This window comes from Rattus norvegicus, chromosome 8 (assembly GCF_036323735.1).
Source record: "Rattus norvegicus strain BN/NHsdMcwi chromosome 8, GRCr8, whole genome shotgun sequence".
Classification (NCBI taxonomy): Eukaryota; Metazoa; Chordata; class Mammalia; order Rodentia; family Muridae; genus Rattus; species Rattus norvegicus.
The window spans coordinates 90,143,584-90,163,143 of record NC_086026.1 but is presented as its reverse complement, the minus strand read 5'-3'; the positions used below and the strand labels follow the sequence as shown (position 1 = coordinate 90,163,143).

General features: G+C 44.2%; 1 protein-coding gene across 1 annotated transcript in view; it reads left to right on the top strand.

Annotated features, from left to right (window-relative positions):
- Window positions 1-19,560, top strand: part of Impg1 (interphotoreceptor matrix proteoglycan 1) — a 146,083-nt gene that overhangs the window by 106,760 nt on the left and 19,763 nt on the right. The window contains exons 13-14 of the mRNA NM_023958.2: window positions 8,657-9,186; window positions 12,453-12,672. Coding sequence (NP_076448.2) covers window positions 8,657-9,186; window positions 12,453-12,672 — 750 coding nt within the window. The remainder of the gene's footprint in view (window positions 1-8,656; window positions 9,187-12,452; window positions 12,673-19,560) is intronic.

Below are 19,560 nucleotides of genomic sequence, written 5' to 3'. Positions count from 1 at the left end.
CCCTGTCATTTAACTACCCTGGAGGGCATTCCATGTGCTATGAGAGGAATTTGTATCCTACTGCCCCTGGATGAAATGTTCTCTGTATCTGTTTGTCTCATTTGCGTTACAGTAGCTTGGCCAACATTCATACATATAGTAACAACAACTACGTGTGTCCACACCTAGACTTCTCCTAAAGTAGAAATTTATTAGAATATTAAAAATAAAAAACACTCTTATGTCATAAGAAAAATGAATGGTCTGAGAATTGCATTTAACACGTGAATTAATAAGGAAACAAGATGCTATTGACAGTTCAAAAGAGAATTTAAACAACGCACAATTACCAGTCACAAATGTGGAAATAAATGTATGGACATAAAACCTTTCAATATCTACCAAGATATAATGATTTATATTCCCCATGATGAAAATACTCTGTATTCTATGGACAAACAGTCTTCACTGCTTCGGGCATTCTATTGATACCTTCAAAGCCAGCAGAAAGCACTGGCCCTGTCAATCAGAGATCCTTGACGATGCATTAGAGACTACAGACACTTAGGGCATTCACATTTTCTCAATGCTCCTTTTTCAATTTAAGCATAGTTTTCAAAGTATGTGTTACAACGTCTTAATCAACTTTGTACTTTCTAGCAATCCAACTAATAGGTAAACTAAGGACATTATGTTTTGTTTTGTTTAAATTTTTGTAAAAGTTACCAATGTTTCAGAAAACCACTGACTTCTCTTATAATGGTAAAGTCAGGATATTTCTGTGGCATTATATCATCTGAAACAGTATTTTTTTCATAACTTAGGAATCTAAGATGATACTGAAAATACTTACACATAAATGTAAATGTGAGAGGAGAGCGGTGGCTCTCACCTGTATTGCAAACTTCTAAGACTAAGCTTGAGTCTAGTCTAGGCAACACCGCATGTGCAAGGTCAGCATGGGCTGCATAGGGAATTGCATTTGTTCTTCGTGTGGTATCACTGCACTGCCTCTTTTGAAAATGTGTATTGATTGGGTTGTATTCTTATTTATGCTCATTTCAGGGTAGTAAATAAAACATTGCAAAATATTTTTATAAAAACTACTGTTTAAGACGGAAAATTCTGGAATGGAGATTAGATCAATGTCCCATGCTGGGAGTATACTCCTTCCTGCAAGATCAGTAAATGCAATAAATGTAATATCCCAAACACTTCCCTACAAACAAGAAACTGATAACTAATATCCCCACTGGATAGCAGAATGTTGGGACAATCCATTTTAATATATTGTATGTAAATTCTAATATATTATTATCATGTAAGTGTGCTTCAAAGTAACTATTCTAAAGCCATAGCCATTTTTTCTTACTATACTAAAAACTAGAGAAGATATCTGGCAAGCCAAAGCCCTGTTGCACTGGGTTTAATGACATCTGTGTGGAGTGGTCTCCCTGCTGCACATAAAATGCTTCTGGATTTCACAACTTAAGGCAGCAATAGAATCAAATTATCTCTTCATGGCTCTATGGAAGTCTAGGAGTGACTAGAGGCTTAGAGCCTCTGATAGGCTTGATGTCAAGATGTCAGTGAAGGCTACACACCTTTTAAGACTTAATATGTGTGTCCTGATGACGTCACTGCTGGACTGATGACGTCACTGCTGGAATCACTTCCTGGGGTACAGTCAGTCAATGGCTCAGGCCTCTCACACAGCCTCCCACCAGGCAGCTCAGTGTTCCCATGCCACGGCAACTCTCTTTATCCAGAACAATTGATCCAAGAGGGAGGGATAGAAGAAATGAAACCTTCTAAACCTATATATAGTAATTAATTTTATATGCGTGCACTGTAGCTGTCTTCAAACACACCAGAAGAGGGCATCAGTTCCCCATTACAAATGGTCGTGAGTCACCATGTGGTGGCAAGAGTGTGTGACTATGAGGGAGGCAGCAGAGAACAGGGCAATGCCAGAACCCTGCTCGCTCCCCTGTCCTGTGTTCTTTTATATTCCAGTTGGGTCCCTAACCCAAGCAATGATGCTTCCCCATTGTAGGTGGGCCTTCTCCTGTCAGTTAATCCTTTCTGAACTGCCCTCACTGACTGCCAGAGGTGTGCCTCAGTCTGCTTGGTGAGTCAAAAGCAAGTTAAGGGGAAAAAATTAATTATTGGGGCTGGAGAGATGGCTGAGATAGAAGGATTGCCTTCACTTCAAATGCCACAACTCCTCCAGTGGGTCCTGGTTTGCCCAAATCGTGTATGAAGGAACAAATTAGTGATAACAACTGATACGACTCTCCTGAAGGTTCTGGTGAATAAGAAAACCCAGCTCCCAACATTTTATGTACTGAAAACTGAGTGAATTGAAGTCTTAGAGAAACCTCAGAGGGGGCAGCACAGTGAGTCTATGCCCTGTTCAGGAATGAAGACAGAAACTACCTGTTGCAATAGTGTGGCCAAGAGCAAGCTCAAATTTGAATTCTCCGCTTCTCTCCCTGTGTCTTCTACCTAACTATTGTTTGTGGTTACTGGGCTGTCTGCAGTCCTCATATCATGAGCCTACATCCATATGTTGCTTCCAACCACAGCACACTACTTTCAAACCACAATACCTATAAACACTATTCTGTCGGGGGAGGGAGTGTATGAAGAAGCACATAACTTAAGATCAAAATTACGTACTTGGCTGAAGTTGTAAACGCTGATCGCATGGGAAATCCAAGACATATAGTAAAGTCACTTACATTTTTCTCTTAAAGGCAAGTTAAACTTATACAAGTTGAGTGCACAGGACAGCCGGTTAAGTAGCCTCAAGTAACCTCAAACATACATTAGCTTGGCAGTAAGGTCTGGGAATCATCTTCTTCCTTTGGGGTCAAAAGACACTTTTCAGAAAAAATGTTATCACTACACTGAATTATTCCATTTATGTAAACTGTTTAAATGAAAAGAAATGTATAAATGGGGGGAAAAAAAGTAGTTGCTGGATATTGAAGTTTCTGCATTCAAGAAGCTTGGCCTTGAAGACCGAGTGAATTTATGTCCTCTCAGAGAAGACATGGTAAGCCAACTTCTCCTCCACGGGACAGAGCTGTTCCTCAAAGCAACTTTTGCTCTGCCTCTTCCCCCCAGTTTTCCCGCTAGTGGGCTGTTGTGCCTGCTGCCGCCACTGCTTCACGCAGGGCAATTAGTGCATGCGCCTTGTGGTTTCGGCAGGCACCCTGCGGGCAGCCACTTTCAGCCTCGGGAGAGTCCTGCTGAGCTGGGAGAAAGGCAGGCCTTTTGAGTCCGGCTTCCAGGGAGTCAAAAGACAGGTCAAAACAAATAATTACTCTTCCTTCTTCGTAAGGTCCCTTCTGCTCGCGGAAGTCCTGGTACCTAGGATCCCGGCTGCTGTTTCCCAGGCTACCGCTGAGCCTCAGAGCAGAGAGAAACAGAAAAAGTAAAAAAAAAAAAAAAATGCCACGCAGTTCACTGTGAGCGCTGAGATCTGGCCAGATTTTCGTAATTAAGCATCCCCGTGATTGCTAACCATTACTAGTCAATTTTCCTGCGTTTTGAGAAAAATCCGTTCTGACAGCCCAACCGTCCTGTGTCACTGTCCTGAAGGAGCAGACTGGTGGGGGGTTCTTGCTCTGTGGCTCTCACGGATGTCACTTCTCTGTTCATTTCTAGAACCGCATTTGAATCTCCATCTCCACCCCAAAAGAGCGATATCTTAACTTAAACCATAGTGAAGTATGGTGTGTCACACCTGCTTTCTGGGAGGCCCCTTTCTTTAAAATGTTGCCTTTGAACTCCGCTGTCTTCCTGGCACTCACCCTTCCTCTCATTTTTTAAAAGAAATCACTTATCACTTGTTGACTTTCTATTACTGGAGACAGTGATTTCAGTGTCTCTCAGTATGAGCCCTTTAGTCTCTCCTACCAACCCTTTGGTAAATAATACAACCATCAGTTAGCATTCAGGTTATAGCCACAGGTGAACTGTTTGCGCTTTCCTTCCTGATTTCCATGAATTGGAAGTTTGTTTCCCTCAGGTTAGTCTTCTTTGTATTTGTCACAAGCTCCCCTGAGCATCCCACTACAATTTCCAGTGTGGCGTCTATAGACACCGGGTGATGTGGCTTCTCCCTTTCAAGTTTCAGAGACTCTTTCCCTCTGAGGGTGTACTACTCTCTCAGCCTTGAGGAGCACCCTCACGGGGATTTCTTCAGAATCCCCCCTGCCTTTTCCCCAGTTACTTCTCCGATCCCTCTGCCCCATCCTCTTGTGCCTTGGAACACACTCTCCAGCAACTTTTGCCATTATAAATAAAAGGCAAAGGCAGACTTTTTTTTTTCACTTGCCAGTTATCCCCAAATGAAGCTGTAAAATTATTTTGTAAAAATCTTCACACTGTCATAGGGCTTAATGACATCTGAGTTTCCTGTCGCATTAGACAAAACTAATCCTTTTTTTTTTCTTTTTAAGCTTGAGGATCATTTAATTGGCGATTGGGTGAGAAACCATGGAGTGACAAGCAGTTGAGGGAGTACTCTTCAGAGAAATAATTTTTAGAGTGCCTGAGTGTGCATGCTTAGAATTTTAGCCTGTTTCTAAAGAACAGACAGAAAAAGAGAAAAGGGGGGGAAAAGACACTTTTTTTTTTCAGCTAGAATTCAGAAAAGCGGACAGGCTTAGCCATGAAGATCTGCCAGTCGTTGACCACGTTCAGTCTTGAGTCTCTCTCCTTAGAGGTGCGGTCTTTATTTTCAAGAAGCTGTCCCTGATGGTTTTGTTCGCTTCTTTGTTCGTTTTGTTTTAGTAACCATCTCTACCACTTTCTTGGATTACTTTCTCCTTTTAACTGAACACTCCTAAGAAAGGATGTTCCATCTCCTAAGAAAGGATGTCTAGGAGAATGCCGTCTTCAACCACCATCACCATTGGCAGATCCTGCACCATTCAATGGGGTCGCACAGCCTCCAAGCCAGGAGTCCCCTGAACATGACGCTCTTCTTCCTACTACTTCTCCTTTGCGTTTGCGGTGCCTGGATCCCTCTGCCTCCTTTCCCATTGGTTTTACTTGCAGAGCACTTACCCCCGCCTGCCATTATGAATTTTCCGATGTGTTCCGTGGAGGATTATTTCTCTGGCTCCCTCCACTGTCTCAGGACTGGCAGCTATTTTGTTCATTGATGTGTCTGAGCACCAGGACCAGCAAATGGGAGGCTCTCCCTATCTAGTCAGTCATTAAATGAATTAATAAAAGAGACGTTTCCTAGTTCTATCATATGAAAGGGGTTGTAATTTAAAAAGTAGTGTTTCATATAAAACTAAGAACGTGCTGGCTGTGCCAACTTAAGATCTAAAGAATATTAGAGAATCTTCTTAGACTATTTCAACATGAAATGAGCAAATGCTTGAGGCATAGGTCCGACCAGATGGATGTGATCCTTTCGAGCAGTCTTTTGCTTGCATCTCTCCTTCAGCCTGTGCTCCCTTTTCCTTTGTCTTCTTCTGGCTACCACAATGACTGCCCACCCCCACCCCTACCAATCTCACCTTCAGATGTTGACCTTTCTCCCTCTGGGTGTCAGCTGTCCCGTGTTCATCTGCTTTGAGTTGGACCATTTTAACTGTGACCTTGATTTTGAACAGACCCCTCTGCCTTTAGCTGGGCTTTACGCTAGAGTCCCGCCATGCACAAACACTTCACCCCTTTGTAGGACCCAAATACTTTCTCTAACATAGTTATTCTGAGTCTTCTATTTTTCATATTCCATGGTGCAATAAGTGGCCTTGGCTGTAGCTCTTGACTTCCTATCTCAGCATTTTAAACTTAGTAATACAATAGCCTGTGCCATTGCCATGCCTCATTTACATAAGAATCAGGCAAAGGCATAATTACTTACATTAGAAGTCCTGACAAGGTTTGAATACAACCCCCTGCCCCAGAGGAACTGACTATTGTCTCAGTAGACTCTGTCTTGAGTTGTTAAAATATATATATACATATATATATAGAGAGAGAGAGATAGAGAGAGAGAGATTCCCCATAAACACGAGAGTAAGTCATTTAGCCTACAAGTGTTGGAATCGGTGCTTTATAGTTTATTGTCATGCACCCTACATTTCAATACCCATCTGTTATGTCACTGAGATGGCTCATGTAGCCTCACTGTGGATGCGAAGTGTTAGTCCTTAGATGCCACAGAGGGAGAAATGTACAAAGTCCCTGACTGGCGACATGAAGCACAGCCTATCTTAAGCTGGTTAAAGTCCATAGAGTGAAACAAGAGCACTTGGTAAAACCCAACCCCAGGGCACACTCAAGACATCCATCACGGTCCTCCATGCCTCTCATTTCCCAGCCTCTACCATCTGTAGGAGCACAGAGCACACATCCCAGAAGCACAGGTTCAAATGCACGACACAAGAAGTCAGGCCAAATCACAGCTAGCGCTGAGACACCTTCAATTGACTCCTTCCCGTGCCTTGCACAGATAGCTTAGCACAAGCTATTACAAAACACTGGGCGCTGAGTGAATTAAGCAACCGAAGTGTACTTACTTCTACAGTTCTTCTGTTAAAGAAGTCCAGAATCTAGATTGGTGGCTAATCATCATCAGGGAGGCTTTACAAAGCAATTGGTGGAAACAGAGGCAGAGACCACAACCAAACATTAGGTGAAGCTCAGGGAATTCCAAGGAAGAGAGTGGGTGGGGAGGATTGTAAGAGCCAGAGGAGTCTAGGACACCATAAGAAAACCCACAGAATCACCTAACCTGGGTCCACAGGGACTCACAGAGACTGAACTGACAATCAGCGAGCCTGCATGGCTCGGACCTTGGCTCTGTACACGTATGTTACAGTTGTGTAGTTTGGTCTTCTTACAAGACTCCTCACTGGGCACTCAGGGGCTGTCTCTGACTCCCTTGCCGGCTTTTGGGCCCGGTTTCCTCATCCTGGGGTGCGCTGTCCAATCCTAATGTCCGAGGGGAGGTGCTTAGTCTTACTATTCCATGTTTGGTTGATTCCGTGACAGGCTTGCCAGTTTTTGAAGAGAAACCGAGGAGGGGTGGCTAAGGTTTCAGGGAGGGACTGGGAAGAGAGGGGGGAGGAAAAACTGTGGTCAGGTTGTAATATATGAAAGAATAGTTTTTAAAAGTTAAAACAAAAGAATTCCAAAATCAAGCTAATACTGACTGACTGGGTCCCTGGTGATGACTTCTCCTGGGCTGCTCATGGGTGTCATGGACGCTGTCTATGGTCTCTCATATCTGTGCAGATGAGGATACCAATATCATCCAACAAGGGCTCGTCTCTCACAACCTCCCTCCCTCCCTATGGCCTCTTCCCCAAATGTTACTGTGTTGTAGGATGAGAGTTCCTCACATGAATTTGAGAGGTATACAAGCATTCAGCTCATAGGAAATAGGGATTGAATAAAAATCTCAGTTCATATGCACAGAGATCATACACGTCAGCAGACATTATTTCTGGCAGTTGACTGAATTACGGTTAGACACATCTAGGAACTTTGTGATGGGGACGAGAAAGGGGTGTCCTCCACTGAAACGGAAGCATAACCAATAGTAAGGTTTTATTTTTAAGAAAGTAATAAAGCTGATAGGATTCTGCCTCCCAGAGCTGTTTAGAACTTGGAGTTTCAGTTTTGGTGAGCGCACTGTGGTAAATTATTTGAGTGCAAGCCCAAAGATCCTGTCTGCGTTCAGACAGACCATTCATCATACTTAGCATGCAGGTTCCAGCAGAACTTTCCCACAGATTTGCCAAAATGCCACTGGAAGTAATCACAGAAAATTGCCTGCTTTGTTCACTGAGTCCCTTCAGCGCAATCAGTGGCTCTGGATTTAGGTTTCTTGGACTACCTTAATAATCCATCAATCTCTCTATCTGAAAGGTTCCTATAACTACTTTCTCGGTTCATAAATACTTGCTGTTTTTAATTTTGTACCAAAAATGGAATGGACTTCAGCAGTCCTATCACAGAGCGACAAAAAGGCTTGAAATATTATCAGATACTTACCAAGCTATGAAGTCCAAATATCAATCACCCACATCTTTACATCCTCAGCACTGTTTTGCAAATTGTCAACTTACTCGATCCAAATTTCCAGTTCTGAAAAAATTAGAATTTTAGGTCATAAGGCTACCAAAATGTGATCATTGAATCAAAAAAAAAAAAAGTCCAGTTGTGCAAAATTCAGGTTTGCAGTATTAGAAAGTAAATAAAACTCTCTGAGCCAAAGCTGCAGGAAGTTGTCTGAAAGTTCCAGGTGATGATGGGTGTGGCTTTAAATCTATGCCAGTGCCGGCTGTGGTTTAGTGATTAGTAACACTTTTATCTGATGTGCAGGCACGCTAAGTCTACCTGGATAGTAGTTCTAAAGAGTCGAAGTAACTGATACTCACCTCATGTATGTAAAATTTAGGGTCTAGATAAAGTGAGTCCAGGGACCCAGGCTTTATTTCCCTAGGTTTGCATACAGCACTGCCTGCCCTTTCTATACCAATCTCCTTTTATTTTTATTAAAGGTGATTGAAATTTCCAATGTAAATGTTGTATCTTTCCTTAAGGTTGATTAACTTTGTTCGTTTGGTTTTTCATTTTCTCTTTGGGTGGAAATAATTGGACATAATGAAAATGGCATCGGGCATGTCCTCCAAAGACAGTTCTTGGTCTCTGCCTGTAACAGCCTCGACTTCCGGAGTGGGAAATCTACCTTCCTTTACGCCTAGCATCTTCGCTCTGGATGATCAAAGCTCCCCTCCCTTGATGGCCACTGGCCCAACAGCATTCATCCCCACGCTCACTCTCCCCACTCTCGATTATTCTACCGTCCGCCAATGGCCGCTAGAAGTGTCACATTGGCCTGAGTCTTCCAGTGACAGAGAGTTGACCACAAGCAGCCACGACACAATCAGAGACCTAGATGAAATGGATGTGTCCGACACGCCTGCCTTGTCGGAAATAGCAGAACTGAGTGGATATGACTCTGCCCCGGATCGGTTTTTGGAGATGACCACGCCCATCCCGACATTACAGTATGTCACCACCAGCTCTGAGACCATTGCCGCCAAGGGCCACGAGCTAGTGGTATTCTTCAGTCTGCGCGTCGCTAACATGCCGTTCTCCTATGACTTGTTCAATAAGAGTTCCCTGGAGTACCAAGCCTTGGAACAACGATTCACAGACCTGGTGAGTGGGCCGTGGCTTGGCTTTCTCCACTTGCTGTGTCTCCTTGTTTGTTTTGCTGTCGCTTTATGGTCACAGTAGGATCATCGCTCATCCTGAGCAATGCAGGTTAGGAGGAGTTGAGCATTTGAAGCTGCCATACTGTTGTAGAAGGCATTCATACAGAGTTCTAAGGTGATCTGATTCCAACATGGGAAATGAATTCTATGGTAGGCAGTCAGAGGAGATGCTGCCAGGAGCTTCGCGGAAACAAATCTATCATATATATGATATATGATATATATTCACTTTACATCCCAATCACAGTCCCCGCACCCAGTTCCCCTTTACACAGCCCTTCATCCCTTTTCCCCTTCCCTTCTCCTCTTGAGTAGGGGAAACCCCTCCGTAACAACTCACCCTGGCACACGCGCATACTCTCCACACACACCCCCACCCCAAAACTGGAGAGGAAATTGTCCCTGACTCTGCTGCCTGCCTGTGGCTCCTTTTCCCCTAACTGGGCTGCTTCTCTGGCCACAGAGGGAGGGGATGTGCCTAGTCCTGCAGTGACAAGTTTATCCTTAAATTTTCCTCATCAGGGTTGGTTCTCCCTACGTGTTTTTTTTTTTTTTTCTAATTTGGTTCAGAAGCACTATAGTCAAGTCAGAAACACTGAGTTTGGATTTAACAATAGTATAAGAGAGAGCCCAGAGCCATGCTGTCCAGCATGGAGGAGGAGGAGGAGAGTTCCGGTACAGAAGCTCTCTTAGGTTGCTGTAAATGGCTGTGTGGCATGTTGTCTCTGATCCTTGGCATATAAACGAAGATTTTCACAATGGACACATTTTGATAACAGGTACCCTCAAACTCATATCTTAATTTTGTTTCTACATGTATAAAAAGAAATATGGGGGCTGGAGAGATGGCTCAGAGGTTAAGAGCACTGTCTGCTCTTCCAGAAGTCCTGAGTTCAATTCCCAGCAACCACTTGGTGGCTCACAACCACCTATAATTAGGTCTGGTGCCCTCTTCTGGCCTGAAGTTGCATACATGCAGGCAGAAAGCTGTATGATGTATACATAATAAATAAATTTTAAAAAAAAAGCCTAAAAAGAAATATGTGTGCAATAAGAAACCCTGAACTTGGTGACGGCTTTAACAGTCATGTCTGATTAAATAAAAATATACAATGCCTATCATACACATGATTTCTGACAATATCAGAAAATATCTATACTTCATATAGGTTAAATTATCATATGGCCTGAACATTTTTCAATTAAGACTCTGTGCTCTGCTCTCTCTCTCTCTTTCTCTCTCTCTCTCTCTCTCTCTCTCTCCCTCTCTCTCACCACCCCCATGGGGTGAGTATTGAGACTATCTTGGGAGCAGTGTTGCAGTAAGCCTCACCCCGGTGGCTTCATTAGGTCTTGTGATGTGCTGCCATACCAAAGGCATTAGGAGCAGTGACATCAGATACAAGCTAATTTCTTCTTGAGAAGTGGGGAGCTGTGTTCTCATGTCCTCCCGGAGTCCCACATTGGTCGCACATGTGGTTTCCTCCTTTGCAAAGCTAAGGCAGAGTGGTTGCTACATTCTGTTTTCACTTGTGAGATGAGAGGGAGAGAGCAGTTTGTCAACATGTAGCATAGGAGCCGCATTCCCTGCACACTCTGTGGTGATGGAGCTGGTCACATGACTGGGCTTGGCCATGTGGAGACAGGAAAACTGGTATCACTAATGAACCATCTTCTTTTCCATTGAATTCTGGGAATTAATTTGGGAGACAAGGCAGCTAATTGTCGGTACACAGGCCAAAAACTCTTACCCAAGGCCAAAGCAATGCTAACTTAAGAATGAGGTCAGCAGAACAGCAGAATAAATCCAGACAGAGCACAGGGAGCAAATTCCCAACCCTGGTATAAAGTATCATTTTGTTTTCAAGATAAAGCCATCTTCTCTGTTGCTTCTCTATTGTCATAATAAATACCATTAGTAAAGTCAACTGGGGAAGGACCTGGTTCACTTTACCTTACAGGTTCTGGTCTCTCACTGAGGGACTCTAAGGCAGGAACTCAAGACAGGAGCTTGATGCAGAAGCACTGAGGAATGTTGCTTATAGGCTTGTTCCTCATAACTTTATTCAGCCTGCTGTCTTGTATAACCCGGAACCACCTGCCCAGAGGTGGCAAAACCCACAGTGGGCTGGGTCCCACCGCATCAACCATTAGTGAAAATGAATGACACAGACAGGCCATGGACCCATCTGACAGGGGCAGCTCCTCAATCGAGGTTACTTTGTTCCAATTCACGTGACCAACCAGTGCATGTGTGATCAGAATCAAAATCCTAGCGGGGCAGAGACCCAGAGGGAGAAGGCGTGGCTCTGAGGCAAGCTGGAAGCTTGCAGCCTGAACCTTCATGCCAACTGTGTTTACACAGCTGCCATCCAGGAACACTTCTAGAGTCAGGAAATGAGGTTCCAACGGTTCTGGAAAATGACCTCCAAGATGGCTGTGGCTCACAAAAGACACACATGTGTGCACACAGGAAGCCCTGAGGATGCTTCTGAGGTTATTAAATCATGTTTGAAAAGGAATCCCCAGGAAGCCACCTCTCTCTCTCTCTCTCTCTCTCTCTCTCTCTCTCCCTCCCTCTCCCTCCCCTTCCCCTCGCCCTCCCCCTCCCTTTCCTCCTCCCCCTCCCTCTCCCTCTCCCCCAGTTCAGATGAGCACGGGGTAGCAACTCATTTACCATATTGCTCAATGAAGGCCATCCAGCTTCAACAACCCCCATCCAAATGTCCTGAAGGGAACTTCTGCGTGCTATGAAGATTTACTGCACCAACAGAATGATCCAGTGGGTTCGTGGTCCTTTATCTCAATGGGTCATTTCAAATCGAGACTACCTCCGTATACATAGGCATAGATTGGTTGGCCCTTGGGCTCAATTTGGAAAAGTCACTTTAAAAAAATTAGTAGCCTGACATTGCTTTGCTGATAGCACTGGCTTGGTTCTTTTGTTTGTTAGTTTGGGATTTAAAAAAAAAAAAAAAAAAGCATCTGTTCTCACAAGGCATGAAGAAATTCCCTGTGTATCTATCTCAATGCAAGCAGAAAGGTAGAGCTATGAAGGCAGTTACTACATATAGGTCCTTAGGTTGTGGTGTGCTGGTGTCACATCCAACAACAAAAACAACGAAGAGGAAGTGAAATGTAGGCCGCACATCGTGGAAAGGGGTCATCAAGAGGTCCAGCAGGGTCTGAGTTGTTTTTATTCTTTCGCAGTTGGTTCCATATCTACGATCGAATCTTACGGGCTTTAAGCAACTGGAAATACTCAGCTTCAGAAACGGAAGTGTGATCGTGAACAGCAAAGTGCGGTTCGCCAAGGCCGTACCCTACAACCTCACCCAGGCGGTGCGCGGGGTCTTGGAGGATCTTCGGTCCACTGCAGCTCAAGAGCTCAACCTGGAAATCGAAAGCTTCTCTCTCAACATTGAACCAGGTAGGTAAAGCTAACAAAGACAGCTGGGAACTTTTGGTTCCTTCTGTTTTGCTTTCAAGCATCCCGTTCCACTGTCGAACTGCAACAATGAAATGAAATTGGACTTAACAAGGCAACCTTTTAGAAGCGGCGAACTTCCTGATTAAAGAAGGAGGGTCTTCGACCTGAGGCCTCAAGTTTTCCTACATTGAAAAGCAAACAGAAAGGGCACCTCTAACCACACAGTCAGAGCGCCTCGGGACTAGAACTTATGCTGTGCTGAAATATTTTGAAATGTAGCCCCAAACCAAGCTAGTTTACGTTCTGCTAAAATTCAAAGGCACTTTCTAAAAGAAATTGTAGCAATCTATTATTCTTCTTCCAGAAGCCTATGGTGGCAGTAAACTATCAGAATAGTCTTTTTCCTAACAAAATTCAGAATGACACTGATTCGCAACCCTGAGAAGGCCCAAAAAACAAAACAAAACAAAACAAAACAAAAAAGATCAATATTCAAACATGGAGAAATCACCAAAGAAGAAAATAATGTTGGTTCTCAGTTGTACACCCAAGCATAGCACGCATGTGGATAAAACAAAGAGATAGCCAGAAACTCTGTAACAGAAAGCAAATACTTGTACCAGCAACAGAGCAGAGTGGGTACAGCTGTCATGGTCCAAGGCTGAACTGGGGACTGTTTTTCCATGCATTACAAAATGGTTTTCTAACTAACTGCAGGAAGGTTTTTTAATCCCCCTGGAGTGCAGGACAGGAGGGCTCTGTCCCACTGCCAAAGCAACCTTGCAGTCAGGTTCAAAACAAAGTTTCCTAATTGGCTATGAATTAGTGAAGTAGATCTTTTAACCGCTCTCTCTGGCTCTCTGTGGACTAACTACGAAGACAGAGGAAAAGGGCCTTGGGCAAAAATACAAGCAAAAAAAAATGTTCAGTAGGAAATATTTATCTTTGACAGAGCAAGCTTTGGAGCAAGCCTACAAAAAGTGCCCCAGTACCTTGGTAAACAGCATCCTTAAAAAAGACAGTGCAGCCTTGGGCACTGAGCGGGGAAATAGTTACCTCCAAGCAGGAGCAGCCTAAGGAAGACTTCCAGACCCGGGCTCCCCGAGCAAGCAAAGACCACCTAAATGGCAGGGAAAGACTGACTGTCTCTATCCACGGAAGGTACCCAGGGCTGAGGTTGTTCTTTGCAGTCATCTGGTAAAACTACCAGGGAAGATACAGGAGAACTAGGGGGCACAGAAAAGGTGGGCCCCTGCCTTCCTCCTCTCCCTGCCCCCCGAGGCAGCTGGCAGTCCTTGGGAGCCCACTTAATATAAAAACTGTCATGGAACATCCAGGCTGGGAAAGCTTGGGTGTATGTCTCTGAGGACAGGACTTTCAACACTGGGAACCACTTGATAAACACCTTAGATAAGCAGCAGGAGCCAGCAGTGCCATGACTGTGCCAGGGCCACTGCCGATGCTTGGAAGAAGGACAACCTAGTCATGACCTTATGGACATCCTGTGTGCTCATTGCAGTGCCCAGTTTCCACAGTGAAACGTTGTTGCTAAAACTAATTCCTGGGGGGAAACCTTCTCCTAAGAGCTCAAAACCAAACCAAGGTACACACCTACCAGCATTCACCCTGGAGAACCACTGAGTTTGTCAGGCTTACTAACAGAGGAATGGGTGAAGGGTATGGGTGCCATTAAATCATCCACTCTACAAGGCCTGTGCCCCAGTATGCATGACGACTCCCCAATGACCAGATCAATGGAGTCCCCTCCCAAGTCTTTCTCAGCCTACCTTCTCTAAGCCTTACCTGAGGTCATACGCAATTAGGGAAGAACTACATGCAACTGGTTGGTAGGAAGGACCAGACACTGAGGTGACAGTCCCCTCCCCCCCGTGACCCTTCCCATCCCTGGTTCTATGAGGGACCATCGACAGCCAGCAAGCCCAGCTGAGTTATCTTTTTCAAACAGGCACAGCCAAACTCATAGAGAAGATGGTAGTTTGGTTTGAAGGACTGCATCGTGTATCACAGTTGAGGGGGGGAGGGAGGGAAGCTGCTACCAGCCTGAAGATAGATTTAAAAAAAGGGGGGTATTTTTTAGTCTTTAGAGTGGTGTTTGACACATTATAGTTGCCTAATACATGTCATTAGTCAGTATTACAGCATTGTCCTAATGAACTTAATCTATGACCTCCACAAGGTACCACAGAGAGGGATAAAAATCAGCAAGGCATGGCATTTGTGAAGTGGTTGAAGCCGAAGTGATAGCCTGTAAGCAGGCAGGCCGTGTAGCCTTTCCTCTAGGCAGCTGGTACGGGTGTGATGCTCCTAACATCAGCTGCAGTTCCTGCTAGAGCCAAGTTTATCCTGAGCTACCTAAGAGAAACACACCTCCAGGCTCCCCGCGTGCTGTGGGGTACATAGGCTCCCCAGCGTGCCGTGGGGTACACAGTGAGCTACCTAAGAGAAACATGCCTCCAGGCTCCCTGCGTGCTGTGGGGTACACGCCTAACTTGTAGCAATAGGGGAAAGACAGAAAGGAAGACCTGGAAGGAATCAACTGCTTTCTCCAGCCCTATGCAGGAGCAGCTCAGAAATCCTCAGAGAATTAGACATACTGATTGGGTCCATCAGAAAACTGCTGGAATGATTGATTGAATGAATGAATGACCACTCAGGATATCCACAGGGAGATATTTTGCAGGAGTTGCTGCACTGTTAACATTGATCTTGGGACATAATTCTCTATACTCTATTCTTTACTAAATAACTGGAGATAGAAAGCCTATGTCTAATACACGGAGAATTAATAAAAGAATGACTGAAGGACAAAATATAATTAATATTAAAAGTCTGCTAGGAAAGGACTACGGTGAGCCTGTTAAAACATTAGCAGTGCTCTAGACAAAAGCTCTGGAAACAGGAAGATCAAAAGCATGAAGATGGCTTTCTAAATGTTTTCAAAATGATCGTGTTTTCTCCTATGTAAATCAGAATGAGCATGCACTCTCCTACCTGCACGAGGTTCCCATTACCTTGTGCTGTGCACAGGGAGAAGCCATGGCTCTGAACGACCTGTAAAAGTCCTCCTTCTCATCAGCAGTAATGCACATGGGAGAAGGACAGGAGGAGCCATGAGAGAGAGAGGACCAGGTCTGAGCCAGTGAGCTTCCTGGCTCATAGCTGTGGATCCCGGGCAGTGTCACCACAGAGAAAGGGCAGATGCACGCAGGGAAACAGCAAGTGTGCCTTAGAGTAGCTCATCAGACCTTGAACATCATCTCTGATCTCAGAAGCATCCTAACACCCCGGCATGGCCTGTCCATGTGTAACAGTCCCTGGCCAAAGGAACTGTAGAGAAAGGACATCTTTAAACTAGGCTGGCATCAAAAATACCTCTTTTTACTTCAAAAATACCTTTTAATGGTCATTTTCTTATGTAGCAAACTTGAAGAAAGTTCCTGTGGGCTTGGATCGGTGCCAGAGGAAAAGGAACAATGATTCCCTTTAAATCTCAGCTTATTGAGGCCTGGCCCCCTGAGTAGAGGGAAGTGTAGAACTAGACACACTCCAAAGGCCTCTGACCCCTCTATATTGATGAACCTGCCAATGCGTGGGCTGATGGCCCAAACTGAGTAGCTGGCAAGAGCTGCAAGGGCCAGAGCTGTGGAGGCTCACATTACAGATGACTCTGAAGTACAGACTGTCACAGCAAGTGGTGGCTATTGGGAAAGAGCAAGTAGCAATCAGGTACAAACATGGACAGACACACAGACACCGCCCTCGTTTACATGTGACGCTCCCCTGCTGCCCTGTTTACAGCCTTGTTTCAATACAGAACAAAGAGATAGCTCTCCACAAACCCCAAAGCTCAACTCTGTTGCTTGAGGGGAAAAAAAGGCATTCATTTCTTAGTTCTATGAATTGCTATGTCTTATAAAACTTGTTGAACACATAAAATCTAAAGCATTGTTCTTTAAAAAAAAAGATGTCCTGTACTGTTATAGCAAAGTTTCATATCATCAGAACTCCTGTTTGGGGAAATGAACAAATATTTTTATTATTACTTGTAGTGCTAGAAATAGAAACTTCATATATGCTAGGCAATGCTACCTCTCCAGCCCCTCTCATTTTGATTAAGGAAGAAATAAATGTCTCCATTTTGAAACAGTAAAGAAAGTATACAGGGGGTTCTTCAATGATTTTCCTTTTGGTCTAGCCAGATGACAGTTCTTTTGCCCCTGGTTTTACAGAACAAGTGGCTAAGACAGGTTCCTCCTGTCTGGGATGTATTTGAGTAGAAGTGACTGGTGACTGATGGGCAAGCAAATTACAATGTCCTCCCCTTACACCCAACTGCTGCTACCTAGCAAATGGTGCTGCTTCTCAAGTCCCTGGACCCTGAGAGAAAACAATTGCAAATAGTACTTAAATTCATATTCACCTGGCTGAGCTGCTGTGTGGCATGTTCAGGTACAACACCAGGGCTGACACACAAGAGCGCCAGTCCAAGCACGGGAAGTGAGAGAGGCCTGTGGGAGCTGACAAGCAAAGACCCTAAAAATTCCAGGTCATTTTGGCAAAGGAAACCCCTCTTCTTCTAGTCTTGATCGGTGGAACTCAGCGAAACTGGTATACTCTGTCTGAGGAAAGACTTTTTTTATTATTATTATTATTATTATTATTATTATTATTATTATTAACTTGAGTATTTCTTATTTACATTTCAATTGTTATTCCCTTTCCCAGTTTCCGGGCCAACATCCCCCTAACCCCTCCCGCTCCCCTTCTATATGGGTGTTCCCCTCCCCATCCTCCCCTCATTACCGCCCTCCCCACAACAATCACGTTCACTGGGGGTTCAGTCTTAGCAGGACCAAGGGCTTCCCCTTCCACTGGTGCTCTTACTAGGCTATTAATTGCTACCTATGAGGTTGGAGCCCAGGGTCAGTCCATGTATAGTCTTTGGGTAGTGGCTTAGTCCCTGGAAGCTCTGGTTGCTTGGCATTGTTGTTCATATGGGGTCTCGAGCCCCTTCAAGCTCTTCCAGTCCTTTCTCTGGTTCTGAGGAAAGACTCTTAAAGAGAATTAAGGGGGAAATTCAAAGAGAGAAAAGGAAGCCACTAGAAGCACTATATATTGAAAAAGAGATACTTAGCTTTATCTGTGGAAGAGGATATCAAGAGCTTATCTTTGGAAAGTACAAAAGGTATCCTATGAGTCTCACCTGATCCCAGCGGGACAGCAATACACTCCATAGCAACGTGAGTTGCTAGGTTTCTACCCTTTTCCCCCTCCCTCACCATCTTGTTGAGAAAAGTCCCATATAAACCAACACTATACACAGCCAGGTTTTCCCACCCTGTCAAGGTCCTCCCAGCTCCCAAAGCCATCTGACCTATGCCCCTGCCTCTCCCACTGGCACCAAGAGTCTCATCCTTGAAACCCAAAGTCATAATTGCCACATGAACAGGGAGGGGCATGCCCTTGAAAGTTTTATGTAACTCTAAGGGAATCATTAGGCTGGCACAGCTTGTGGGAAAAGGGTATAAAGACAGATTTTCTATGGCTAGAGAACAAAAGACAACGTGGAGATAAGACTGTAACTATGAACCAGAAAGTGCAGTGCTGTAGCATTATGGTTTTCTATCTGCTTAACTTCCAACTTCACGGAGTTGGGAAATGCCTAGGCCAGAACCACGGAGTCAAACAAGGGGCTTCTACACATCACCAAAGTTTTTCCTCCAGGAGCCAAACAGTAAATATTTTAAGCTTTGCAAGCCAAAAGTAAAAATTGAAAACTATTATGTAAGTACTTACATAACTATTTAGAATCTAACCATTTAAAAAGGTTTAAAGACATAAGTGTTCCTAGCTTGCAAGTTGCACACTGGCGGGCAAACTAGTGGGGTGGGCACTGGTAGCCTCCGCCACTGTTGTGACAGCACTGAAGGTCACACTGTCTGCTTCTCCCTCTATTCCCAAATATTGGATAGTTTCCCCCAAACTATCAGCAGTTATGCAACCTCTTGCTCCCTCTGGCCCTTTTCCTATTATAGAAATGTAAGTAAATGCTAATGTAACCATGACACGGGTTCCTGACTGTCCACACATTCAGAAACAACTGTGGCTAGACTGTCAGGAGCCAGACACTGTTATGGAGACCAGAGCATAAAGAGGGATGAACTCCAACCCTTCCCTCACCAAGCTAAGTACCTAGCAAGAGAAACAGAAACAAACACAAAAAAAGTTTTACTAGAAACCTGTTAGGAATCATAATCTAGACATTAACGGTGGAAATATAAAGGGAGGACAGATAGACAGAAAGACGGACACTGACAGACACAGAGAGAGAGACTGAGACACAGAGAGACAAAGAGAGACAGAGTAAAAAGGGACTGGGTCTTAAAAGGTGACCAAGCCATGCAGAGGAGGGAAGGAGTGGTTTCTCCACAGCCATGTCTGGTAGACTCAGCGTACTGCTGCTCTTCCAATGTGGTGGACATCTGTGGGGGAGGAAGGGGGACACTGGCTAGAGGGAACAGAAAGTGAGAGAAGCCCTGTCAGATCTACTGGAGTACATGTTAATATCCTGCGTTTTTCTTACCTAGACTCCCCCAGTACATAAAGTTGTTTAAATTTTAACACATTTTGGAACACTCAAAATGTCTGTAGAGTTACTATCAAACAATTCTTTGAGTGCGTTAAAGACAGTTTCTCATTCACAAAACGTTGCATTTTTGTAAAAATATTTGATAAAAATACCTAGTTACAAAGAATGGCACCTACATGATTTTTTAATTTAAATATAAAATGGATAAATGTAATACGACCCCCATGAGATAAAGGAGGAAAGGTTTTGTTTTGTTTTGTTTTTTAATGGGGGGGAGA